The 27,998-nt window shown below is 41.6% G+C and overlaps 2 protein-coding genes across 8 annotated transcripts; one reads left to right on the top strand and one right to left on the bottom strand.

The window, feature by feature from the left end:
- Window positions 1–3: 3 nt before the first annotated feature.
- On the bottom strand, window positions 4–5,805 carry LOC306922617 (uncharacterized protein). Of its 5 annotated transcripts, none has more exons than XM_079500348.1 (8): window positions 5,710–5,805; window positions 4,461–4,506; window positions 4,108–4,220; window positions 3,179–4,026; window positions 2,459–3,014; window positions 1,985–2,070; window positions 699–803; window positions 4–186 (listed from the first exon to the last, which is right to left on the bottom strand). In XM_079500348.1, exons 2-8 carry the CDS (start codon window positions 4,495–4,497, stop codon window positions 123–125), a joined length of 1,809 nt encoding a protein of 602 aa, XP_079356474.1. In that variant the 5' UTR covers window positions 4,498–4,506; window positions 5,710–5,805; the 3' UTR covers window positions 4–122. The 5 variants fall into 5 exon arrangements, with proteins under 5 accessions (XP_079356474.1, XP_079356472.1, XP_079356475.1 ...); XM_079500346.1 differs by lacking the exon at window positions 5,710–5,805 and adding an exon at window positions 4,829–4,926; XM_079500349.1 differs by lacking the exon at window positions 5,710–5,805 and adding an exon at window positions 4,819–4,868.
- Window positions 4,923–27,975, top strand: cc2d1a (coiled-coil and C2 domain containing 1A). 3 transcript variants are annotated; one of them, XM_079500344.1, is made up of 28 exons: window positions 4,923–5,108; window positions 5,310–5,385; window positions 5,726–5,861; window positions 6,046–6,158; window positions 7,223–7,459; window positions 7,982–8,297; window positions 9,054–9,163; window positions 9,515–9,587; window positions 10,070–10,174; window positions 12,477–12,604; window positions 13,036–13,108; window positions 13,531–13,664; window positions 13,974–14,073; window positions 16,468–16,544; window positions 17,217–17,312; window positions 17,648–17,770; window positions 18,032–18,090; window positions 18,312–18,428; window positions 19,187–19,260; window positions 19,427–19,485; window positions 20,589–20,740; window positions 21,425–21,515; window positions 22,128–22,283; window positions 24,321–24,437; window positions 24,554–24,680; window positions 24,787–24,863; window positions 24,949–24,996; window positions 25,088–27,975. In XM_079500344.1, exons 2-28 carry the CDS (start codon window positions 5,323–5,325, stop codon window positions 25,118–25,120), a joined length of 2,994 nt encoding a protein of 997 aa, XP_079356470.1. In that variant the 5' UTR covers window positions 4,923–5,108; window positions 5,310–5,322; the 3' UTR covers window positions 25,121–27,975. The 3 variants fall into 3 exon arrangements, with proteins under 3 accessions (XP_079356470.1, XP_079356471.1, XP_079356469.1); XM_079500343.1 differs by having other exon boundaries at window positions 4,924–5,108; window positions 24,300–24,437; XM_079500345.1 differs by lacking the exons at window positions 24,554–24,680; window positions 24,787–24,863; window positions 24,949–24,996; window positions 25,088–27,975 and having other exon boundaries at window positions 24,326–24,424.
- Window positions 27,976–27,998: the final 23 nt, after the last annotated feature.

The raw sequence follows: 27,998 nt of genomic DNA on the forward strand, positions 1-27,998 counted from the left end.
GAACATTAGAAACTGTATAGCAAACATTAACATGACTGAACTTAGGGAATGAGGTTTACAGGGTGGATTGGCAAAGTTGAAAGGTGGGGGTGCTCTTGACTTGACTTGTCCTGGGTCTGGATTTAGTCCGAGCATGGGTCACAGTCGAAATTCTCCAACTCATCATGGGCGACCATTACAATCCAACTAGAAAGTAGAGTGGGTAAAGTCACATAATTGAAAGCAATGTCTGCTATTTCCATTTTTGCCTGTTAAGCTTAGAAAATCATAAATCATATAGAGGTAAAGGCAGATGGTGCCAGGCAGTCTACATTATACAATCAAACAGGCAATGGTCTAAGAGCAGTTGGAACACTGACCAATCAGCACAAGTCAAAAGGTCACCACAGGGAGGAGAGAGGCAGAAATTAACTGGGTGGTGTTGAAGCTACTTTTGAGTTGATGTGAATATAATATTTACTTGTGGAATTACATGAAATTAAACTGTCTAATCAGGTGAAGGCCTTCACCTGCTGGTTGAATGGAAAGTATTGTAGTACACAGTAAAATAAGTGTTCATTAATTTAACCCTGAAAGACCAAAGCACAGATCCAAAATCGTGGATACAAAAAACAGGCTGTAAGATGCATAACATGTCTGATTGGTTGCATTGGAAATGGGGGAGGGTAGAACACTAGAACAGCTACAGTATTACATACTTCAGCGCAGAGAGTTCCTTGATCATCCCACAGACCACTTCTGTAGCATCTTCATGGCCGTCTAAAGAACCAGGAGCTCCATCCCTCTCTACCACCTCTTTCTCACTAGACAGGGGAGAAGGTATAGTGTAAGAAGTGTAACAGATGTTATGGATCTAATATACCTTAGAGATGTGGAAATCATTTTTTTTTTAAAAAGTCCTGCACTTCTGTTTAGCCTAGAACTGGAGGTCTAGAACTTGGGGTCATGTGATCAGTGACATCACAAAGATGTACTTTGCAAGCCAAAGAGTATAGTTGTGCCACCGGTGTATTTGTCTGTCTTGAAGATAGTTTGACAGGAGCAGTGAGAAGATGGAATCACATTGTATTATAAACTGCCCCAACATGCTTGAGAGCTAATTAAAAGCAGAGCCTTGAAGTTTTCTCCCTGGGCAAATTATCTGAAGGATCTCAATGGTGGTTGGGTAATTAACTGAAGCACTTTCAATACAGGATGGGTTACAGAGGTGGCTTTGAAACATATGCGATGATCACAGCATGAACTTTATTGATTGAATACTTTATTAATAGCCTTGTTTCCATTGTGGTCCTATATACTGTAATATCGGAATGGTCAGAATCGGTATCGGCAGATATGACCCTGCAAATAATCAGAGACTGGTTATCGGTCATAATTTCATAATCGTGCACCCCTACACTCTGCTTTTCTTGTCCCTGAAATGAAGGTCTAAGTAGGTCTAAGTATCACCTGTCAGCTGTCACTATACTTTGTCCATACTATAACATAATGTAACATAATGGAGATTGAGAGGACCTTATTTACAGACCACACACCTCTGATTAATTGATTGATGGAGTGATGAGTTCCTCCACCCATGAGCATGTGTCTGTGTCCACCAAGTCTCGCATAGCCAGACAACTATTCCACAATCTCCGAATGCTATATAGTCTGGAACTACACCTCCTGAAATCAGAGTAGGAAGCTGCCATTTCCGTTCACAAAAATATATTTTCAAATATCTTTAGACCTTATTTTTTATTTCCATTTCTAAGCAGCAAGCTATATGTTTAGATGATTTTTATTTATATTAGGATACATTTGCGTGACTGTAAAGACAAAACGGAAATGGGGAGGAGGCTTCACTTCCACTTTATATTTTACTCATGATCAGAGCTTCCGTGCTCCAGACTGTATGATGTAAGCATTTGAAAATTGCAGGAGGCAACAGTCTGTCCACACAAGACTAGTAGTAGTGTCCACCCAATCCATTCCTCTAACTTACATCACGGTGTTGTTCAGCTGAGAGTCAGATATGTAACTCAGGGACCAAGATCCAAACGGGCTGGGGGTGGTCCTGGTCTGGGGGCCCTAAGAGGTAATAGGAAAGGGGTGAGTGCCAAGGTAAGGTTATTATTATTAAGTTCAGTTGAACAGCACAATTTAATGGAGGCGCTGCACGCTGGCGACTCGCGATGGTCAGAGCGTGTGTTTGTTAGTGTATTCTGTTCATTGTTTTTCATGTCCAGTTTAGGTTGCTAGTTGTTTTAAACTTAGAATGATTTTACTAGTACTTTGCTGGGTGTTTTATTGTATTTGGATATTTATGTATTGTCCTAAATGTATGCACTGACCTGAGCAAAACAATTTCCCCTTGTGGATAATAAAAACATCTAATCTAATCTAACACACTTCAGACGCACGCACTTGCACACACACACAGCACAGAAATCAGTTTTTGTGATGTTTGACCACTCACGTTTTCATTCTTCTCTGGGCCACTAGGTGTTGCTGCAACCTCATTAGGCTCCTCTGTACCGCCATTGAATCCTCCTATACCAGTCTCGGTGGATGGGACTCCATCACTATCTTTGTCTGCATCCTGAGGCACAGCTTCAGCTCCAACAGCCTCCATAGATGCATACCTGGCCACACTCTCCCTCTGTGGAGACAATGTCTGGTCACCTTCCCGATGCCCTGTCTCAATCCCTGCATTCTGAGGGCTGGCTGTAATAAGTGTGATGGCAGAATAACAGTCTGTTGCTCCACACCCATCGTCCGTTTCCTTCCTCTGCTTCTCACACTTTTCAGTGACAGTTTCAGTGGCTTCCTCTAGTTCTTGCTCCTCCCCAATCACAGGAATAACTAGCCCACCTTTACTCTCTGCAGTTGGATCGTTCTTGAGATTATCAATGACTAGCCCAGGACCAGGCTCTGTGATAGGGACTGCCCGGTGGATCTCCTGTTCTGGGCATGATACAGCTCCACCAGCCTGGTTCAATACATTACTCATCATTTCTGAAGTAGTGTCTGCCCTGAGAGATACAAAAAACACAATGTTAAAATTATGCAGGTGAAAACAAATACATTTAAAGTTTAGTTTTGGCTTCTTCGATGCGCTTGTGTGTGAGGGGAAAAGTTTGTCAGTCAGTGAGTGAGGTGTTTCCTTGTGCACTGGCTCTCAACAAAGGATCCTAACCTGTCCTCTCCACTACAGTATCCTGGCGGCCGTTCTGTCTCTATCGCCCAGTTCTCTGTGACCCTCCCTTCTGAGGGTGGGGCAGAGGCTGACAAAATCCTGTCTTCATTCACCAGGTCAGGCTCATTATCACAATGCTGACATGGGTCATCTTTCTTCAGTGTAACTGTCCATTGTCTGCCTCCTCCATCTCTAACAGCCATTTCTGCTTGATCAGCTCCCTCTCTGCAGCTTTTTGTATTTTCACGGTTTTGTGTCTCTAAGAAGTGACTCCTCTCCTTCTCGGTCAGACCACAGGTTCCCATTCTTCTCCTCTTTTTGGTTGGTAAGCCCACTGCAGCGGTCCTTTCATCATCATCACCACTGCACAGCCTGTTAGGCACCTGTTCGTTTCCTTGGCTTGTCTCCATTCTGTGGTCCACGTTTCCCCCTGTGCACTGTCTCTCTTCACAGACATTTGGACAGGCTGCATCCACGATCTCACCACCATGGGAGGCTGGCTGGTAAGGCTGCGAATGATTTGTTGGTAAGTGAATTGGAGACTTCATTGATTTTTTCCCTTTTTCTTCACCCTCGTTATGACTTGACTTGATTATTACTACTGTGAGGTTCTTGAGCTGAAAATCTTTGTAGGGCGATGTCAGTACAGTTCCTCCCATTGTGTCAGCTATTACATTCTCTGCACAAACGCTAACTGCCATTGAAGATTTGTCTTCTACATCACCCTCTTGCTTGGAGGTAATTGTATGCTCTTCCCCCTTCTCCAGTTGAGCGGTCTTGGTACATCCTTGCACACTGGCCTTGAGAATTTGAAAAGAGGCACTTGTGGTGGCATTTTCCTCCGTGTCCTGAGGACATGAGAGAGGAGTTCAAACACAGCATTTTTACTTTACTTATTTTTCAACTCAGTTGTATTAATCTGAAATTACCTGCTGGGGGGGTGTGGTACAAATATCATCAGATGGGCAAACTTCTTCATACAGGTGATCTATCTTTTTAGACCTCAGGGACAGTGACCTCAGTTGGGGCGGAGGGAGATTTTCTAACAGACAGACAGACAGACAGACAGACAGAAAAGATACTAATGACATGAGGCATGGAAACAGGTTGTTATTTTTGTATTGATCTGTACTTTTGTTTGAAATGTACATTATGTACCCATAGTGCATACTGTGAAATAAAAAAATCAATCAATCAATCAATCAGTCAGTCCTTGATGGATTACAAGGTTAGGTAGCTCACTTTGTTGACAAAAATCATACCGAGTAGTGAGTACACATACCTGTCTCTGAGGTGATCTTCACTTTTCTTTTGGGCATTTTCTGTTCCTGAAAAAAACACGTTTTAATGAACCAGCTCATGTAATGTTCCTATTACTGACGCTATCTAGCTGATTTACTTCAAAACATTGTGAAGGCAACTGAAGTTACTGAACGTTAGCTGGCAAAAGTGGGAATGGGAAGTTGATTCATTGTATAAATGAATCAATCATTGTATAAACATAATTCGAGAAAAATCTGAGAAAGTAGATTATTTATACATCACTCCGCTCCACTTGACACTGTACTTTTCTTGTTAAATTGATAATTCCCAGGCAGGCAGGTACTGTAGTGTAAAGATACTCTTAGGTAAAGATTAACCTCGCCTCACCAGGCTTTCCAGGTAAAGATGCATACAGGTTTTACGTCAGTAATGGGGCGTGTTCCGCGAAAGCCGTAAACCACGACTCGTGTTGCTATTGGAGACGCTATGCAGGAAGTAAATTCCATAACTCCGTGCTGCTTATTTTGACACTTAAAACCCAACCTAAGAATACAATTCTGTGTATTGCTATTTATAAACGTTCTTTTTACATTTCTACATTGTGTAGTTGAATAAGTAAATGCTTAGTCCGCAACTTGTCAATCCGTGAAGATCGTGGTGAGACAGGGTAAATACCAAGCTGGCACTGACATTGTTTATAAAAAAAATACCTGTCTGCAAGCTATTATTATGAGCTAACGTTAGCCGAGCTCACTCCGCGACAGCTAACAGGTGCAGGTTTTAATCTATGATTTCGGCCAATATTGTGGCTGGTGTTAAAAGTAGTGTGTTAACTGTATAACCTGGGTTGTTTACAACTAACGTTTAGAAATCAGCAGTCAATGAGTCGCAGTCGGAACCCCCCTCCCCGGGGGTCAGGACAGGGTGCAGCCAGGGCCAAACAGGTAATTCACCCTAGCTCTGGTCAATAGCCCCAATGTCCTTTGCTGCCGTTGCATCTAATGAAGCCATTAGAGCTATGGACCAGAGCTAAATGGTCTTTACATTACAATACATTGATTGCAACATGCTTTGGCTAATTAAATTAATTTCAATTCAAACCTTATTACGGACTCATGGTCCAGATAAAACACATACTGTACACATCCTATAAAAATTGTACAAATGTAACTGGGTCCATTTAGTTAAATGTATACATTATCAGAATTACACATGGATAAATTAACACTGAGCATTTTACAGTGTATGTATGGTTATCCATCACTCACGCTCTCTCTCTTTCAGTTGGGACTGCTCCTTGACCTATCCCCAGATGGAGGGATGGATGATGGTGGGAATGAGGAGGAATTGGAAGCAGAGCTCCTGGCCCTTATGGGAGGAGGGGGTGGAGGGACACCGGTGAAGAAGAGTGGAGGCAGAAGTGAGAAAGAAACGCTTTCCTGTTTGTTGCCTGTCTTTTAATAAAATATACATTTTGGGGGATGTAGACCGGCAATTTAAATGTCACCTATTACCAGTTGATACAATAATGTTAAACCCCTAATGATGTGCTGCCTGCTTCATAATGGAGTGATCCTTCTAAATATATATATTTATATATCTAGCTCCCGTGCCTATGGCAGAAATAGAGCGAATGGCTGCTCTCTGTATGAAAGACCTGGATGATGATGAGGAGGGTGGGGACGAAGATCTGGATGATGATGATGATGATCTAATGGTACCAGACTTGCACATTTCTTTACTCATGTATTGTTTTTATGTACAGTGTTTTTGCAGGACAGGTGCTAAGATTAGATTGAATTTTAGTGCTCTCAGTCTCATTCAATATAGCTTCTTGGCTTAGGGAACTCTAAAGCCCAAACCACACCAAAGGGTTGGGTGGGGACAAAACTGTTTTTAAGGTCAACCACACCAATGCAATTCCTTGCAACTCAATGAGTTGCATTGGTGTGGTTTACCTTAAAAACGTTTTTTCCCGACCCGACCCTTTGGTGTGGTTTTTGCTTTAGGAGAGAGGTTTGGCTTTATTTACTCATTGTTTATAAAAACTGGGACTGACCAGAGCCCGGCCCGGCCAGGCAAAACGGGCCAGGCTTGGGCCGTTTCTATACCTGACCAACAGGCTCGGGCTCACGTGCCGTTTGATTCATTTTGCGCAGTGAATTTCAGCCAGCCTGTAGTCCTGGACCATTGTGGGCATATGAGCATGTCCGCTGCTTGCGTCTGCAGTGCAGCACTCACGCATACAATACAACACACACACACACACACGTTCCTGATCCTATCCATCCTTGTTACTCCCGCGATATAATCAGTAGAGTATCGAAATTGGCCATAAAAATGACATATCAAATCAGCTTAAACAGATATCACAGATATTGATGACGCAATAGTAATGTAACTGTCAATGGCTTTGTACTCACAGAGAGCCAGTCTGCCTGTCTGTCTCTTTAAGAGCATCAGCTGTTAGTGGGGAGGGGGGCTTACCATCTACTTTCACCAACAAAACAAAAATATAATATATTAATGTAATATATCGGAATTGGTATCGGCCGATATGACCCTGCAAATAATCTGAGATCGGTCATAATTTCAATATCGTGCATCTAAAAAAAAAATAGAAGATATACAAGCTCACAGTGCTTGAACGTGTGAGAGAACTACTCATTTAGAAGGCATTTGCAGAATCTGCCTCTGGTCTTAATGGGTTAAGCAACTAAAATGTTTAGAAATGCATTATTGTGTGTGATTGTGTATGTGTATGTACTGTACACACTACAGGCAGAACTGAACGAGGTGTTGGAGGACGATGAAGCTCCTAAGCCTGCACCTCCTGCCATCACTCTAACTGCCCCAAGCTCCGGTGTCACTCCCCGCAGCGGCCCTACCACTCCTAGTGGGCCAGCAGGTTTAGAGTCTCACCTGGTGGAGCGCATTGACATGTATCAGACAGCCATTTCCAATGCCAAGGCAGCAGGGGAGTCCAGCAAAGCCCGGAGATATGACCGTGGCCTAAAGGTAAAGTGCAAAAAATAAAATAATCACACCTGTCCTGTGTGAAGTGAGGGACGCTCTTATCATACATCATCATACATCATCTCATTCTGGCCATTCACAATTTACGGCTTCACTTTTCTGTCCTCACTTTTTATCATCAAGTCTTTGCATACTAAGGAACCTTGTTTTCTATAGTGGTGAATGCTTATCAAATGAGATAGCTCAGATCGGTGAACCAATAGGATCCACCGCCTGTTTTCGACCGTCACCCGCCCCTCTAGACCAGAAATCACACAGGCTGGTTACGTCATCAAAAGTCCATAGCCGTATGACATAATTTCCGAAAGCCAGATGTTGGGAGGGCTGGTGCCCCACAAAAATCCACCAACACCCAGATCACAACCTTGAATATGCTTTTTCCTGTGGGAAATCATTCCATCCATTCAAAGTATATGTTTTCTATTATCTCTATATATCATTCTTCTTATTTGTATGTTGATTCTGTTGATTGTAAAAGTGTCCACTTTTCCCATTTCATCTTAGACATTGCAGTCCATGCTGGCTTCTGTCAAAAAAGGAAAGGCAATCAACGAGGAGGCGATCCCACCTCCTGTTGCTACAGGTGGAAAGCCCAACCTTGCGTCTCAACCTGAACCAATCAAGGAACGGGATCTGACAGCTCCGGCATTTGTACCCGCCCCGCCCACCAATCTGAAACCTCTTAGGGAGGCTGCCTCCCCAGCCCCAAATGCTAGGCCCCAGTTCCTTACTCCACCACAGAAACCTGCTGCTGCCATCACTCCAGACACACCTGCCATCTCTCCTCTCACCCCTAGCCAGCCTAATGTTCAGCACTCAGGTATATATGCTCACACAGACACATCTCTCCACATACAGTACATACACTTGTATGTAGGGGTGCACGATTATGAATGACCGATATCCGATTATTTGCAGGGTCATATCTGCTAATACCGATTCTCACCGATTCCGATATTATACAGAGGACCACAATGGAAACAAGCCTAGGCCCTATAGGGGCTTGGCCCAAAGCCTTTTAATAAAGTATTCAATCAATCGTCAACCTAAACCGTTCACGTATTGGTAGAGTACCACGTCACGTTTTGCCTCGGTAAGCCAGTATAAATCCCTGATTGGCTAACCCGATTCATCGGCTTAACTGATTGATTGATTGATATGTTTATTGACAATGTTTACATGTACAGAAAAATGCACATAGTTATACATCACTATCAAAAGGATAAATGCAAGAAAGCCAAAAGCTTATTTCCATTGCATTCCCTTAGTTAAAAATGAAACACAACAATGAATGTGTGAGTGTATGAGTGAGCGTGTCCATGTGAGTGTTTTAGGATTGTGTTATATAATAATTATTATGTTATTATTATTATTTGTAATTGGTCGAGTTTCCATAACGTTTGTGCTTAGTAAGATTTTACTTAACGTTAACGTGGTTAATGTCACTGGGCTCCCATGAGCAATTTGACATTCTAGTTCACTCTACAACTTCCATTTTCTCTGTTGATTCCTAGTTTTTGTATGTATCTCTGCTCAACTACACCATTAATTCCAACCACATTTCCACCCATTTTAGAGGTGAAACAGACTGTGTTGTCCAGGCAGAGGGAGTATAAAATAGCTGCCATTCAAGCCAAGCAGTGTGGAGACACAGAATTGGCCAAACGACACTACCTTGTTGCCAAGGTAACACAATGGCTACCGGTGTACTACTATTGTTGTGATATTGAGGATATTTTTACTAGAACCTAACCGTTTTATCTGAAGGCTGATATTATCGGCTGATATTGGCCGTATTATGGATGGCCATTTTGAGGCATTTTATTAACCGGTAGCTGAAACGCATTACCGGTTAATTAGCCGCTAAGATTAAAACTTTTTTGAATGGAGGAATGTTGTACTATAGCCAAATGTGGGTAAACTTAGTAATAATGAATTAATGAACAATAGTCCTACAACAACGCAAATTAGAGAGAAAGGAGAATCAGAGTGTCTGTTAATGTGATCCTAATCACTGTGTAACATTCTTTATTGTAGAAACTGGATATTGTGGTGGCGGCGTTGGACAGAGGAGAGCCTGTAGAACTCGCCTCCCTACCACCATCACCTGGTCTGTGGAATCTCTTAGCATGGCATATTGATTGATTGAATACTTTATTAGCAGTTTGCAGGAAAGCATAGGAAAGTACAAGATTAACAATAAATGACAGACAAATATACAATACTATGCAAAACATCATAAACGGTGGGGGGGCGGGGGGTAGGCCTTGAACAAGCTAGATTAGAGAAAATAATTACCAGTCTATTAAGAATTCATAATTGTAGATGAAAAGGTTTCACATTACATTTCACCACATCAGGATCGTTTTCAAAGCCTTCCGTTAGCGGCATTCTTGCTTACAACCACATCCACAGCCACAACTCTGGCTGTTTATGGGCAACAGATCAGAGAGAATGTAGTGAAGGTTTAGAAAAGAGATGATCACAGTGAAATTCTGCTTTGCTTCCCTCTCCTAGTCCCATCCCCTCTCATTTTGTCCCCTTCTTATGCCCGTCACAACCTTATCAACTGTCCTCTGCGGCCATTCTCAGGAGATGTGGTGCTAGAGCGTTCTGCTCCCTCTGCTCCTCAGTCCTCCTCCAGACCGGCTCCTCAAACGGCTCCTGTTGCTGTAGTGCCCCAGGTGGCAAGTGATGGTAAGCTGCCAGTAAACCACAACTGAGTTTATGAATCTCTCTACCTAGAATGATGGGCAGGTGATAATAAATCATTTCTTCTCCCATGAAGAAATGTGTGAAGATGTGAATGCTTTCATACAGGTGCCTTGCATCATATGCAATTAGCATCTTAGCATTCAGTGGCATGTATACAGTTGGGTGCCACCGATATTGTCCCTTATCATTTGACCCATTTAGGCCTGACCTCAAAATTAAAAAAAATCCTTCTAAATCCTCCAGTTTTCTGAAATAAATATTTTCACGATTTTTCAAAAATAGCAGACCTACAAGCTCGTAGCGCGCCACTCGGTGGCACGCTATGAGCTTGTAGATCTGCTATTTTTCAATAGCTAAATTATAACATAAAAATAACTGTCCTTTTGCGCAGATCACGCAAACCTCAGCAAAAAGAAAGGGACAATATCGATGGCCTCCAACTGTATGCAATTAGCATCTTAGCATTCAGTGGCATGTATACAAATGTTTAACAGGCCCAGTTGACAAAATCAAGATAAAGATCTCAATGGGTTCATTATTGGCAGGAGCTTCAGTCACAAAGACCGCGTAAGTGCTTCAATAAGAACTGCATTACATCAGTAAATAATGGTGAGACATTGTGGTCAAAAGCGCACATTCGATGACAGTAATGCAATATGTATTAGTACAACTAGAAGCCACGAATAAAAAAGGTGTAGCACAGACCTGTGGCCTGTACAATGATGTCCAGAATAAGATATGTAATGCGCATCCTCCATTCTTGGTGCTGAGCCAAACTGTTAAAACAGACAACGTAGAAAAAAGCAGGGGCTTTTTATAGCATTTTATAATGCTCCAAAAAAATGTTATTCAGAGACACAACAGGCAGGACATACAACGTTTCGACCGTGAGGTCTTTGTCAAGTATCAGTCGCCCAGAGGCGGCACAGCAGTTAAGGTTACAACGTACATACAAGTATAAGAAAAGAAAATAATTACTCTAGTATACAGTAGAAACGAGGCAAAAGAAAGAAAAGATGCATCAAGGAATAATAACAACACTAATAATAATAGTAAAAATCACACCTGTGTGAAGTGAGGGGCGCTCTTATCATCGTACATTATCATACATCATCTCATTCCGGCCAATCACAATTTGCGTCCTCACCTTCATCATCAATGTTTGTGTTACGCAATGTTTGTGTTTACACTATGGCGTATAATTTGACTATGATGTAAAATGTACACTATGATGTAAAATTCTCCATTCATTGTCAATGGGAATTTAATGTTTGTGTAGGACAAAGTTTGTGGACACACACCAAAAGTTGGACATAGGAGGGGCTAGCGCCCCTCAAAAATACTACTGAGCAAACAACAGTAAACAAGTAAGGTGTCTTATATACAATCAATCAGTGTGTCATAAAGTGTATCATCTCTTTTCTTGTCATAAGAAAGACTAGAGAAAAAAACAAAAGGTCAACATGGCAGGGAAAAGATAAGATTATGTTTTCGCCTCTCTGTCCTGTCAAGCTTCTTGAGAATGCTGCCAGTTTAGTTGGCCAAAAAAAGAAAAGGCATCCTTCACCATAATCTTCCCAAGTGGGCAAATATACAGTACCAAGAGAATGGTACAGGCCTGAATGCTTAACCCAATTTGTGAGTGGCTTCTGCAGCTCTTATGCCCCCATCCACAGTACATGATGTGTCACTGAATGGTGTGAATCTTATTATATGGCCGTCACAGGCATCAGATCTCAACCCAATTGAATACCTATTTTATTATTTTGGATGTGTTTACAGCGCTCCCCAGAGTCCCCACGCCAAAGAATAGTGTTCCATTCAGAGACTTGAGACTTGTACAATCTATAACAACGCACATCAACGCTGTGGCTCGTGTTGTCCCATACAACACCTTATTACTTAGGCTGCATTCACACTGTCACACATTCAAGACACGTGTCTGGTGTCTGTCTGGTGTCTTGTCTGTGTTTAATGGCCGCTCCAATTCATTTCCAATGGAAGTCACATGGTTTGACATGACAGTCTTGTTTTGATGGCTGTGTTCTGCCCCACTCCCCCCATCAAACAAGACTGTCTTATCAAACCATGTGACTTCCATTGGAAATGACAAGTGTTTTATATGAGTGAATGCAGCCTTAGTAAGATGTTGGGCCACCTTACTTCACTTACTGTTGGCTTTTCCTTTTATTTGTCACCCATCTGTATGTGATGTGTGTGTGATCTGTCGACCGTAGCATAAATTCTTATATATTGTGTGTCCGTGTCCATGCCTCCTCCAAAGCCCTGCCTGTCCCTGGGAGTATAGCAGAGGCCCTGCAGCAGAGGATGGACAGATACAAAGCGGCAGCAGAGGGAGCCAAGAGCAAAGGAGATGAGCGCAAGGCCCGCATGCACCAGCGCATTGTTAAGGTACACAAGATTATGTACTGTATGTTTATTACACGGCTTGGTTGAATGCTTGATTCTGATTGGTCAATCGCTGAATTCAGTTATTTACTGATAATGACCTCTCCGCTCTATAACAGACCGCTGTCTAATCAAAGCCTCAAAGCATCTGCTGCACTGGTGCCATGTAAACAACCACACAATGTAATTTACAGCTAAACATTGCTCTCAAGAATGTTTTTGAAAACATTTTAAGTGAGAAATAGACGATGCAGTAACCACATTTTTATTCTATTTGACCAACTCACTTCCTTGTTTTCCTGTGCTGCAACTGGGCCGACAGCCAGCACGATATTTATGGAATACCTCGTTTTGTCGTGAAGTTCAAATCAGAAAATCTCTTGAATAACAAATGAACAATTAACCTGTTACCTCATCATTCTGTCTCTTAACAGCAATACCAGGATGCCATCAGAGCCCACAAAGCTGGTCGACCAGTCAACCTGGCGGAGCTCCCGGTGCCACCAGGTCAATACGTTTCATCGTGACATTTCTTTTAGAGAGACTCTGAACATCATGACAACTGTAGAACTAATGGTAGATTCACTTGCTTTATTGCTAACGTCATATCACTAACTGTATTAGTCACATCACTTCCTTGATCAGTAACTTCAAAGGTGCTGTGCAATAGTTGGAGCGATAGCACCCAGACAGTATTCCTTAAGCTGAGAGGGAAGTGGAGGTAAAATTAGTTGAAGAGATGAGTTTATAACCGAACAAAACAGGGTCTAATGACAATGTGTCTCCCATGTGATTCTCCCATGTTCATTTGACTATTTATGAAAGGAAAGGGATTTTTCTTTTACACAGATTCATGTGCTCAGAGACATGTGTAATCTGTTCTTTTACATAGTTAGGTGTAATGTGTGGGTGTTGTGTTGCTCCTCTAGGCTGTCCTCCAATCCAGGGCTCTGAAGGTGGTCAGCAAAACTTCATGGGTGTCCTGGAAACAGCCATGAAACTAGCCAATCAGGACACGGATGGAGATGAGGAAGAGGAGGGTGGCACAGGAGAGGTTGGCAAGGTAACTAAATCAGAACACGTGGAAGGGGGGTGAGGGCAGGGGTGAGGTTCCTGCCGACCGCTGTGGAGACCAGATGTTGAATACTGGGTGTAGGAGGGTGGTCTCTTTCACTGCAATAACGACTTCTACAGATTGGTCAGGGCACCCGTTTGGTGGGGAGCTGAAGTGAGAAGAATATGCGTTATATGTTCTCTTTGTGAAACTCCTCACCGTCCTTGTCCTAGTGGGACTGACGGACGGACATTGTCTTTTTTTCTATCCAGTGCCATAGTCCCAGTCTGACATCTTCCTGTCATTCTCTCTCTTCAGCCTGCAGTGCGTCCACCCAACCACACAGCCAAGTCTCCAGCTCCTCAGGCCCCAAGAGGCTCCTCAGCACCTTCTCAAGATGTCAAACTGGGACCAAAAGGTAGGTCTGTCCATATGTGTGCACAGCAAGTGGGCGGATTGGTATTTACGTCCGGATGCATCGTCCAGGACAGGCTATGGACGCGCCTCCTCGGGAGACTTGGCTCAGATCTGACATTTGGCATTTGGAACCTACGTCGACCCCAGGCAGGGTTCGAACCAACAACCTTCCGCATGAAAGGCATATGCTCTAACCACTACACTAGGGCGGCCCCTATGTGTGCAAGTGTTTAGTTTAAATGTGTTTGCCTACAGTCCTACATTTTCACACTCATAAAAGCACAATTTGGTGAACTGGAGGAAGTGAGGAAACTGATGAAACAGGTGGACAGGGCCCAGGGATAACTAAAAAAAGACAGTCTATGGTTTTCTTAAATTATTTTATGGAAAGTAGACTGTATCTTAACATGTAAATAATTGGGTCATGGAAAGTAATGCAATTAGCCCTTCGCTAAGTCCCTCCCCAACCCATCCTTGTCCAATAGGCACGTTAGCAACGTTTAGGAGACATGGTAAGCTTTCCTTCTCACCCATGCATGTTAAATGGTGTGATTTCTCTATATAAATCGATCATTTCAGTAGCAAGAGCTTCAAAATGTCTTCTACATCTAGTCAACCAGGCCTGCAGTAGGCTATGCTCTGGACAAATGTGCATGACATTATTTCAATAAACTAGAAATACGAGGAAATGTTAGAGGGAGAAACAGTATCCAACTAATGAACTTTAACAACCATTTGACCGGAGTTTTCATGTAATGCATATAAGACTACGGTGATTAGTATTATTGCCATGACCTGGGTGGTTCAGTTGTGTAACTTGGCAACGTTAAGCTGTGTACGTGTTCAGCAACACAGTTTTGCAAAATTACATTGACAGCTATGAGGTGACGAAAGCTTGCCAATCTTAGCAATGGTTGCTAAACTATTTGGATTGGCATTGGACAATGGCTTTTGGGGTGGGGTTTAGCGAAGGGCTTATTGTATGCTTTATAAATATGTTAAAACTTACTGTATGTGCTTACATTACTACCTGCCCCAAGTTAAGGCAAACACTGATCAATCATTCATTCATCACCATTTTTGAAAAACCTAGTAGTAATATTGACGCCAGTGAGAATACAGATGATGAGGATACAAATAAGGGCAGAGGCGTGAATGATGTGAAAAGCACCCCAACCAGCTCTCTAAGAAGAGAAAGGCAGGGAAGATAGAGGCTCCAGATATGCTGGACTGCTACTTGGCAGCTAGGGAAGAATGGGACAGAGAGCCAGAAAATGTATGCTAGCAGATGAGAGGAGTGTGATAAGTGTCATTATCGTTTTCTGAAGGGCTTTTACACCAGCCCTAAGAAGGCTGTCACTTCAAAAGCAGCCAAAGCAGTAAATCTACAAATCCAACAATTGGTACACAAAGCTGAGTTTGGCCCAGCAATCTTTAAACAAACATGCAGGCAGCAGCTTTTTTTTGAGTGGTGCAACCACTCCAAGGAACAGCTATGTCACTATCTTTATCCCTATGTTTGAGTATGAGTACCAACTCTCTTGCACCACTCACTTCAGACTGATCTGATTTTTATTTTCCAAACAACAAGGGGGGGGGGGGGGGGGGGGCACACTATTCACTCTATTTCCCAACGTTTTTTCAAATAGCTCTGCCTTGGTCCTCAGATTTTGAGTCATTTTCTCCATGAGATATATTTCTTCAATAATTTCCATCCAGTGCTCCTCTAGGAGGGTCTGCTTTCAACCATCTCCTCGTGATGGCTTTCTTAGCTGCTATTAACAATATTCTGAACAGGTATATGTCCTCATGTCCTATTATGCAGGCAGCAGCTTTTTACTAGAATGTAGTTATCCTGTATACTATCCAGTATTGCCAGAATTCTTAGACTACAATATATAGGCCCTACCTATTTACTGTATGTTCTTCGGAAACAACAAAAGAAAACAATTCTTAAACTTGTTTATTGTGTCTTTAATGATACAACAGAAGAGGCATATGCATTTTATTTTGGTCAGAATGTGAGAGCATAGCCCCTTGAAGTTTTTTTAAGACATTAAAAAATGTTTAAAACATGGCAGGTAGTAAATAATGTAGCTTGAGTGATAGACTGACTGGATTTTTATTGACAAAAATGCATATACATGAACATAATGTTTATGCATATAACTGTAATTGTATAGCTGCAGCTAATACAATAAACTTTTTTCAATAAATAAATAAAAAGCAATTTTTGATATAATTCTTCCAATCCCTTTTGGAATGATAAGGGCCATAAAATGAAATAAAAAGTATTTTTATTTTCCCAGGAAAATGGTGCAGTCCCCCCGTCCCCGAATTGACTTTGAGTGTGTGTCCTAAGACCGAGTTTGACTTTTTTTAATCATCCCTGTAGCCCAGCAGCAACTGGATTTCCTGTTGCTACGGCGACAGGCATTTATGCGTGCGGCACTGCGATCCAAGCAGATGAAGGTAGGCTGTCGACTTTTTTTCTGCTAGTTTTTTTTTCTTCTACTTTTTCTCTTTTTCTCTTTGTCTTTACTATATACTAGAGAGGTTCCCGTGGGGCCTCTACGACGGTGTCCGTTGGGCGCTGGCCTACTTGGAATGATGCAAGTTGGAAATGAATGCCCCACCCAGACATTGTCTGTGTCCCTTTTATGCCCGACGTCAGAATGATGTCAGATTTCTGTATGACTCTCTGTGTCCCTTTATTCCTCTATATATATATATATATATATATATATATGGAGTTCTGTGTCAGCCATGCCCAAATATGGAGGGTTCGTATGTCAGAACAGGCCATCTTAAGGAGTTCTGTGTCCATATATGGTCCTTAGGCAGGGCCCCGGTCCAGAGCCTGGGCAGAGGCCTTTTTGGGGTGGTTCTGGACAACCGTGGGTCCGACCGACTCTACATCGGGCACTGCACTCCCTGTGGTGGTGTGGAACGTGTGTGTCGAATTTAATTTTCGGTGGGGCGAACGGTTCTCAAATTACGTGGATTACAGTCGTACACACAGAGACTTGGTGCATTTATAGTTAGACACACACACACACACACACAGGATATACTGTATATTTATCTCTCGACTTCTGCACTTTTATCATTTTTTGATTTACTTATTGAATGTATTTCCTCTAGGACATGACTGGAGCAGCCCAACACCTCAGACACGCCAAGGGACTGGATCCCATGATCTGTGCTGCTAAGGCTGGCCTTCCTGTAGATATATCCAAGGTAATGTATTGATAACTACAGATACATACAGGATGTATCTGTGTTTAGTCACTAAGTGTGAATAAAGTTTAATAAAGAAAGTAAAGTGATCATCTTCTTTGTGGCAGTGAGGTCTCAGGATTATGTGTGACTGTGTGTCAGAGGTGTGTGGGGGGAAAAAAAACGTAAAATCAATCTGTGTGTGCCTGAAATGTTGCTCACATTTCTCACCGAAACCTTCCTTCATTAATTTCATACCTTCTGTTTTGCATTCTTCCTTAACGGTCTCTTTAAAATGGCAAGTTTCCTTTTTTTGGAACCTCACGCCTCTGATTGATGCTCTCCTCTGTCTGCAGGTTCCCAGCGCGCCAGTCAGCGAGGAGGACTATTCCCTGGCTCGTTCCCGTATCTCCCCTCTCTCCCCTCACTCCAGTGAGCAGTACAATCACCTTATGGAGCTCCTGCGACAGCAACATGAGGTGAGGACTGGTGCCTCCCAAACCCATTAAGATGCTTACTTATTAACAGGCAAATGCACCAGATCTCCTAGATCTCCTAATGTATTTAATCCATAATGGCAAAGAGTTGGATTTTTGCTATATTCTCTATAATTTTAGTGGTGGATATTGAGACTAATAGGGATATTGAAAGCTCTCCCATCGCCTCTTCAGTAGTAGTTTTCCGACTTTTGTACTTTTGAGTCAAATCTCTTAGCCATTGGTGTTTCTCTCCATGTACAGAAATGTCTGGCCTACTCCCAACAGTTCACACACATGGGCAGTGTGGCAGAGACGGCAAAGTAAGTGTGTGTGTGTGTGTGTGTGTGTGTGTGTGTGTGTGTGTGTGTGTGTGTGTGTGTGTGTGTGTGTGTGTGTGTGTGTGTGTGTGTGTGTGTGTGTGTGTGTGTGTGTGTGTGTGTGTGTGTGTGTGTGTGTGTGTGTGTGTGTGTGTGTGTGTGTGTAATTGATTCTACTAGTGCTGCTATACTGTATCCTTATAAAGATCCTTAACTCCACACAGGTTTGAGAAGCTGGCTGAGGAATGCATGAAGAACATAGAGATACTGAAGAAGGCCCATGCCAAGGGCCACCCTGTTCCCAAGTGTCACAGTGAGGAGAGGACCTTTAACACTGTCAAGTAAGCAACTGACTATTGCTGTCAAAAAGTGCTCACTTGTCTCATTAATTTCTTCATATTCTGTAATTTGGCACACCCCCAGCCAGAGAGGATATAAATAATTAGTTAATGTCCCTTCACATGTGCGCTGTTATGCATATTAACACCTGGCAGCTGTGCAGTACAGCCACAATGTTCTGCTCCAATCAATAAATGGTAAGTGGAGGTTTTGTAAAGACAATAAAATCCACCAAAAATATGCAATTGAACCATGAAGACTGGGGCTCAATTCCGCTATGGTGCCTCCAGTTTGGGGAGGGGTTCCAATGAACACAATTGACCATTTTCTCCACTGGGAAATGAACAGAGGACGGTGTTGCTGCACTAGTGACTCCAACAGTATGGTCGGGCACCTGTTAAACCAATGAATATAGATTCCCACCGAAAGACAAAAGTCAAACATTTTGTCCAGTTGGAAAGGGGCCTAATGCAAAGTAGGCCAGTGTGTGCATAGTGCTTATTAACATTTCTACTCGGAGAGCATGCCATGTGCTCATAGGCTAGCATTGTTGTGGATGAGTGAACTTTATTGTCCAGATGGACACAGCAACACGCTGGGACTCAGTGACTCACACCCACCACAGTCACAGTCTGGCTCTAGCACAGTCTCACACTTATAGGGACTGTAGCATTTCACCCAAACTGACTGGCGACTGGCGACATAATATGATGTTGGTTGTGTGATTGGTCACAATGTGTGCATTTCTTTTCTGTTTTAGGATATTTCCAAACCTGACAGCTAATGACATGGTACTGTACATCATTAGGGGTGTTAATCTACCTGCTCCCCAAGGTAACCCTGTGTGTGTTTTGTGCATGTAACACTGATTTTATCACAAGTCGTGTCCTTTAAATAGTCATGGTGTGCTAATGAATTCTGTGTCACTTTTATAGTTGTATATTATACACATACGTCTGCACACTGCTAACTAGCTTGTTTCTCTGTTCTCTGATAACAGGTGTCTCTCCCAGTGATCTGGATTCCAGTGTGAAGTTTGAGTTTCCTTTCCCCAGTGTGGTGAGAAGCACGTTTTACACAAATCTTCCACACTCAGCCACCAGAGTTTTGATGTGTAAACATTTCAGATTTAAAGACTGCCTCACTATGTAACTTTATTTTAATGCATTCAACTACATTTTGTCCAATGGTAGAGTATGTTAATTCAACATAATTTAGACAATCGGGGTGGTTGTATTGTGTCTCCCTGCTCTTCTACTGAGACACAGATTGAGTCAAGATTTAATTTATCCCCTGAACAAGCAGGCAGGCTCTATTAGCTCAGTGGTAAAAATGTCAGCACTTGAACCAGGTTTCCTGCAAAAATGCTGACATTTTTATCAGAAGAAAGAGGTAGAAGAGGACCTTACATTACTTACTTAATTTAGATAGCATATTAGGTAGACATAGCACTCTCTAGTGTATACTCATAGTTTCATTGTACAGATATTCTACCGTTATGTCAGGTTCTTAGCTTGCTTATGATCCTTGATGACTATTTCTATGTATTTGATGTATTACCATGTGTTGTACTGTAAATCGCTCTGGATTAAGAGCGTATGCTAAATGCCTAAATTGTAAATTGAAAGTTACATAGTGCTGCTTTAAAAAATGACATGTAATAAATGCACATAATGCAAGTAACAAAAATAACACCAACACATGAGATATATAAAATCCTAAAAAAGGGTTTCGGAAACTAGATTATTTCTCCCCTTCAATTTGTAAGGATTGTGCAATCGTGAAATGAGTAACACAGCTAACCGTGTGTGTAGAACCCCCAAAACAATTTGCCAATATCCACTGCAATATTCTTCTGTTGGTATTTGTTCTCGTTTTGAGCTTCAAGTGCTGACAGATGTGTGCCAGTTACAGGTGTGTGACTGGCACTGGAGCATGGGCCCTGCAACTGGAGGATTTAGGCAATTCTTTGGTTAGATGTGTTGCTCATTCCTTGAATGCACAATCCTTACATGTTATACCTTGTTATAACTTGTAAATGTGACTGATCTGGTATTGGGGGAGAAAGTATTGACCGAAATAAAGTTTCAGAACTTTCTTTTATAAGTTTACAATTAGAGGATATATCTATCTACATATACTGTATATTTGTGTGTGTATAGGAGGAGGCCCAGAGGGACAAAACCAGCACAATGAAGAGCACTAACAGTCCAGAGTTCAAGGAACAGTTCAAACTGAACATAAACCGTAATCATCGAGCCTTTAAACGGGTGATCCAGTCTAAAGGCATCAAGTTTGAGATCATCCATAAGGGGTAAGACCAAACACAGGTCAGCTCTAGTAGTGTATAACAGGTGTGGGTCCCCAGAGTATTTTATGAATGCGTATTTTTTTTTCTTTTTCTATATATTTGTATTTATTTTTGCGGCTGGAAAATGGATGGTTTACATAGGCCTATGTACATACCTAAACTGTCCTTAACTGGTTTAAGTATTTATTTATGATGCATTTTCTCTATTATTAAAAGGATATTTCACTTTAAAAAAACTTTTGGTCATTTTATTATCTACTACGGCTTATGTGAACACTCCTATCATGGTAAAATGGAGTTTGAAGTTATGGGTTTGTATAGAAAGGGGGCGGGGCAGCTAAAAGGAATATCAAATATCTAAATACTGAATCGAGCAACTTAAAAACTGTCATGAGTGTTCACATAAACCTACTATACCTGCTCCCCAAGGTAGGAAATAATCCCTTTAAGGTGGGGGGCGGGGTGAGGGTCGCGAGCCATGGCCAAAACATTTTTAGGGAGTCCCCAGCCCAGTATAGCTTTAAAACTGAGAAGAACTGGTAATGTTAACATTAGTCTTTTTTTCCACTCCTGCAATATATGTATATGTTATATATATGTATATGTTCTCCGACAGCCAATTTCTCTGTCTATATGTGCTATGAGTTGTAATGGACTTCTGTACTCTACGTCTTCTACTGTTTTCAGCGGCCTGTTTAAGACTGACAAGGTGGTGGGCAGTGCTCAGCTAAAGCTGGATACTCTAGAAAACCAGTGTGAGATCCGTGAGATCATAGAGGTCAGTGCTGCCTATAATGCAAAAGGTTTTATTTCACATTTTAGGCCAGGGTTTTTCAACTTGTGGCACAGGCACACCTGAATAACAATTATAAATTGCCGTTTGATAAATCCTGAACATTCATTTAAAACATTTGCGCTATAATCGAATGTTTAATATTGATATGTATGTATCCTCTTTCTTGGAGAATCTGTTTTACTCTACAACCGCCTATTACAAAACAAGCTGCTAACATGGCCACAATCTGGCACAACACCACCTGTCTCCTGTCTCATTCACTAGCTAGCTTTTTTAACAAGTTTTATATATAGCGGTATGTTTAGCGCAAATTAACATTTGGCAAAATGTCAGTGTAAAGAAGTGGATACCGTAATGAACCAATTAAAAAAGTAGTAGACGAGCAAATACAGGAAATAAACTAGCCCTGCTGTAATGGATATCAATCAGGGGATCTTGCAAATTAAAATACAAACACACACACACACCTAATAAATATACACTTTGCTACTGGTGCCAATGACATTAATTCCCCAAGTTCGGGGGCGTGACCATGTGGCGCAAACACGGGCCAAAATCCGCACTCCCCATCTAACCATGTACATGTTTTTATAGGTGCTGGATGGTCGTAAACCCACAGGGGGCAAGCTGGAGGTGAGGGTGAAGATCAGAGAACCTCTCGGTGGGGTTCAGCTACAGGTTGTGACAGAGAAGTGGCTGGTCCTTGACCCCATCTCCTCCCCCTCTCCCCCAGAGAGACAGAAAGACAGGGTGAGTTGGAACAGTGGTTCCAAACTTTTAAGACCCAAGCAAAAGCTAAAAATGCATTCATGAAAATAGACTAACTACAAGCTAACAATGCATAGTTTTGCAAGTTTTTGATATATTATCAGTATTTCTAAAAATCCTTTCATTTTTGAGGGGAGCTATATACAGGTTTAATGTTTGTTTTTAGTTCAATGTTTGTTTTAAAAACACTATTGACAATGGACAGACATTTATGTTTGTTTTTAGTTCAATGTTTGTTTTAAAATCGCCATTGACAATGAAGGGAAAATTTACGTCATCTTGTCCCGAACACAAACATTAAATGCCATTAACAATAAAGAGAATTTAATGTTTGTTTTACATCACCTAATCAACATAAGTTAGACTTTAATATATTAAAGTCTAACTCCACCTTTCTTAAATGTGTTGTTTTTTTTAATAATTTAAAAACTCCCCCAAATAGAAGAAAAATCACACCTGTGTGAAGTGAGGGATATCATCATACATCACATTCCCTGCTCAACCAATCAAATCATCACAAATATCATTCCGGTCAATCACCTTTGGCATCTTCACTGTTCTGCCCTCACTTTTATCTTCAATATGTACTTTGCTCAGCCAATCAAATCATCACATTACATTACACAAACCCGGAAAGATGGATAGTAGGGGCTAGTGCCTCTAAGTAAAGAAACTATTTATTTATAGAAAATTTGAGAAATCTACAGTATAAACTAGCTTTGCACAGAAGTTGGCTATGAATGGCCTACTTGTGCACGAGCAGAGTGCGCAACTTATCTCTGACTCTTGTCAACTTACATTCTGTTTGGCGCCCCGGGTCTCCACCGTCAACTACTGAGCTATAAGCAGACCCCAATCAAGTTATTGAAAAAACTGACATATATAGTTAATATATACTATAAACTTGAATTGGTTACGTCATCCACATACGTCTTTTAAACATGTTTTTACATAAACACACATAGTTACGTCATCAGCCAATCCCTGATTGGCCGAGCAATGCCACCAACACATGGAGGCGATCCAAAGGGTCAATGGGACCACCGACATACACAGCAAGCTGCCAACTCGCACTCCGATTGGCCAAGCGACGCACAGACAGACTGGCATCACCACTGGCATCACCGCTTTGTATTGTATCTCCACTTTGAGTGCTACTAACTAATGTCTAATACAACTGCTGTTCTAAATCCTTTAGACCCGTTATTGACCTTATACCAACCTTGAAACGTACCTTAGTTACGTCACAAAGAATGGTGGTCCCTTATTGGCTGTTGATGGTGACGTCAAATGTAAACAAGAGAGGACACCGACAGACCCATACATACTGTACCCAGCCAATCGCAGTACTTGCACACTCTGCTTGGCAAGTAAATATAAGAGAGAAAAAAAGTACAAATAAGTTTAAAAAGTGATGGGATACTCAACATTCTGTCTGCAATTCTGGTTAAGGAAGGTCACTGGAAGAGTGCTCAACATTTTATACTTAACAGTTTTTGAGGGGCACTAGACCCTCCTATGTCCAGCTTTGAGGGTTTGTGTAAACACAAACATTGTCCTAACACAAACATTGAATGCCATTGATAATGAATGGCCAGATTTGAGCGTTTGTCCCAATACAAACATTGAATGTCATTGACAATGAATGGCCAGCTTACAAACGTTGTGTAAACACAAACATTGAAGACGAAGGTGAGGACGCAAATTCTGATTGGCCGGAATGAAATGATGTACGATGATAAGAGCGCCCCTCACTTCACACAGGTGTGATGGAATAGTAGAAGCTATGAAAGGTGTACAAAATTACATTGGTCAGAGGATATGTTTTTTTGTATGTCACGCCCCGCTTAATGATTAACTTTTATATAATTGCATTTGTAAATGCTTATCTTTGTGTGATTACTACTAGAATTACTTTGATTTATTATCATTTTTACTTTACCTCCCCTTGTGCTCTGTACTGCATGGTGCTATGCTGTTACTGTTAATAATCACCAGGCCCCATCTCCTCGGTCCAAGCCCAGGAATGACCCGAGCGGTCATCCAAGGAGCAGTCATTCCAGCAGCTCGCCGCCTCAGTACAAACTCCACAGCTTCAGTCTTCTGAACTACGACAAGGAAAGGCTGGAGAGGAAGGTTCGAGTGCTTTACAGTTACAATGCTGTTGACTGGTGGGCTGTCTGTTAACCCATGCAGCTTCGATTGAGCCTCTAGTGATCTGGTCTTGTTGGGTCTTCATGTTTTCTCCTCAGCTTGGTGAATTCAGAAAGAACCGACGGGATCCACCGTCTGACCTGATTCATCAACACAAAGAGATTACCCACAGATTGCAGTGGCAGAAAGCATACCTAGAGAGAGGCTCTCCTACTCAGTTGACAGGTCTCACGCACACACACACGCACGCACGTACGCGCGCACACACACATCTTATCCAAACAACAATGCATTTCTCACTCATGTATTTTCCTATTCCCCATCTGTGCAGAGTATGAGAACGTGTTGCGGCGCTTTGCTCATGGGCTTGCTGACTCTGTGAAAAAATTCTCCAGCCAAGGCAACAGGGTGAGTGCAGGGCTGGCTTTTGCTTCTGCTCGCATGCGTTTCTGCTTGTAATTAAATGTTTCCTTTTGCTCTTTCTCCGGAACAGGAAGCTGCCAAGGATGCTCTGGGCAGGTTGAAGATGGTAGAGAGTGAGGTAAATGGCTGCATGCCTTCCTGCAGAGCTATTATTGTCCCTCATGTTACATCAGTACTCTCATCCTCTGTTTTCCAACTCTCTTCTTTAGCTGGAATCACTGAAAAGGAGACGCACTGTGTGAGATGAGAGGAAGAGGAGAAGGGAGAGCAAAGGAGTAAACAGTCAGCTGTTAAGTTAGATCCAACACACACAACATAACACTAACAAGGCTAGCTTCAAGTAGGTTACCTTTAGCATAATGACACACAAGCTGCTCCACATCTTTTGACTGATGCATAAAGATCCCTTTGTTTATGTTGGCAGTTTTTTTTACCGTGGTATTTCGGTTTGGAGGACATTTATGGTCATATTGAATAAAGGGACCCAGAAATGTTGTACAGTTAAAATGATACTATTGGGAGGTGAATGCTTATTTGCACACAAGATAAAAAAGAAAAGAAAATCCAAACAATACAGAAAACTGACCCAAAAAGATTATCCCTATGTTCTCTTCCTTTTGGTTTGAGAGTTGCCTGAGTGAGCAATTATCTGGGATGAGTTACACCTGATTATTATTAGATCATCTCAGATGGAGAGTATCTACTATCTATAGATACCCTGTCGTCTGTGTGAGAGAAAGTGTAACTTGGGGACTAGGGTGTCTTTAACTCCTTCCTTTATTGTGTGTGTGTATAATGAGCTTAATCTAATCTGTCTGCTCCAGTATTCCAAGATTACAGTAATCTGCACCGTTTGCGAGGGTATGATATGGGAATAAAAAGTGGGGCTCCGGGGCGTCACAGCCACATCCCATAATGAGGGATTAGTGTTTGTGTCACCAAGGAGACAGGAGAGTGGCCTGCTGGGGTTAGTTGTGGGGGGTGGGGCTGAGGTTATGGCTTGCTGTGAATATTATGGTAAATGCTGAGCTCTGGATTTGGATTGCCTCATCTTATTTTTCTTTGTCAACTACTTCTTTATTGACCTCATTTACTTTTCCCTCCACACTTTATTTAGCATTTACTCATCGCACATTTGGAGGCATATTTTAATAGGCCTCTTTACATAATTAACTTGTATGTCTTTGTTGGAAAATTGACCACTGTGTACTATGTACCACTTCCAATGTCAAGAAACATATTCCAACATACATGAATACTGATTTGTCACTGTGATGTGTGTCAAGTAGCTCTTGGCACCAGCAGAGAGGCAACAGACTGTTGTGTAGGGATAATGTACACAATGCATATTTGTATGTCTGTCCATATGACATGACATGACATGACATGACATGACATGACATGACAGGAGTTTCACATTATGGAATGCATCCAGACTGGTCTGGGATCCAGACTGCTTGCTACATTCTGTGGGGGTTTTTTTGTGAGAAAGTGAGAAAAAGAGGAATGTAGCGATTCAGGCTGGATTCCAGGCTACATCCAGACTGACATATGTGGACTAATTGGAATGATTTATGAGCCTCACCATGACGTTAAATGACATAACTATTGCATTATTAATATATGCAGGTGGTAGCCTGTTTGTATGCATTCTATGTATTTTAGAAATGCATGTCTCCTTCAGTATAATTTTACAATGCATGATAAACATTGTAAGAAAGCACTATAGTCTATGGACTAATCTCTGTATACCGATGATGACCACACAATATATTTGGCTAGTGTAAATTAGGTTTGCAAACTTTGCATTTTCATGTTTGATCTTTAATGATGCGAGAGTGTTGACTCTGACAACGTATCGACCAGATATAAATGCACAGAGTTTACCCTAATCCACCCCTTGCCCCATGTCAGAGACACATGACTTAATCCAGGTTAAAACTGGCCTAAAATGGATTGCCTGTCCATAGAGATCCTTTGCAGAGTATCCATTTCTCTATCTACTACTACTCTACTACTCGTGTCCCATCTCTTTTACCTACTCTTGGTCTCTTTATCTCACTTTCTGCCATCTCTCTCTCAGGAGGCAACATCCATCCACTCATGTCAGTTCAGTCTCTTGGATTTGACTTATTGATTCTGAGAGGGCAAATAGAACATGATACAGCACAGCACAGTTAACAGAAACAAGTGTGCAAAATCTTAAACCCTCAGCTAAAGTTGGGGATGAAATTGGGGGAAATGGAAATGTCAGTGATTGAGTGATGCCATTCAGAGCCACTGTTGGGCTCTGATATATCACCCTGGCTTGCACCACAGAACTGTGGTATCTTGACATACTATTTTAGTTAATGCCTTTCAGTATTCCAATGCCCCTTTTCACTCATTTTCATGTTGCTGTGCACTTCTTTTTCCCTGCTATCGAGATCAGCAACTTTAACCCCCTGTCCCCCCAAACAAACGCTCCTAAAAGTCAGCCCATTCCTTCAGTAACCCTATGACCTCTGAACTATAGTCCCAGTTGCTGTGACAACAGTCAAATCTGTGTGGTGGATGGCTGGGTAGGGGACTGCAGGCACATTTTAGAAGTTAATCCGGCTAGTCCCTAGCACACTATAAAAATCAAAAACACATTTTTGTGAGTTAACCCAACATTAGACAATGGCAGGAATAATGAACACCGTTTATGGACATTTAGGACTCCCATTTGTGCAACAGGACATTAAATCATACTATCAGACTATCATTTAGATGGCAGAATGTTGCCTATGTTATCTTTTTTTAATCTCTTTTTGATATTTCATTATAAAGGGTATTGGTGGACTTTTCTTCTGATAAAATATAAAATGTATCCATACAGGGTTGGAAAACTATTGTCTTGCATTTTTATTGGTAATGTCATGTAATGGCAATCAGTACAAATTGTGTTAATATATTATATACATTTGCTCTGGCACTATTTTTTAAAGGAAAATGTGATGTTTTGTGTTCTCAAGGTGGAAATGTATGAATGCCTGATTATTCAGGCTTGAATGGTTTAATGTGGTTTATTTGATGGGATCTTGACTTGGCTAAATAAAATATAAAAATAACTAAACATTTGATTTTGCCTTGTTTCTG

The sequence above is a fragment of the Electrona antarctica genome, assembly GCF_951216825.1.
Source record: "Electrona antarctica genome assembly, chromosome: 4".
NCBI lineage: Eukaryota > Metazoa > Chordata > Actinopteri > Myctophiformes > Myctophidae > Electrona > Electrona antarctica.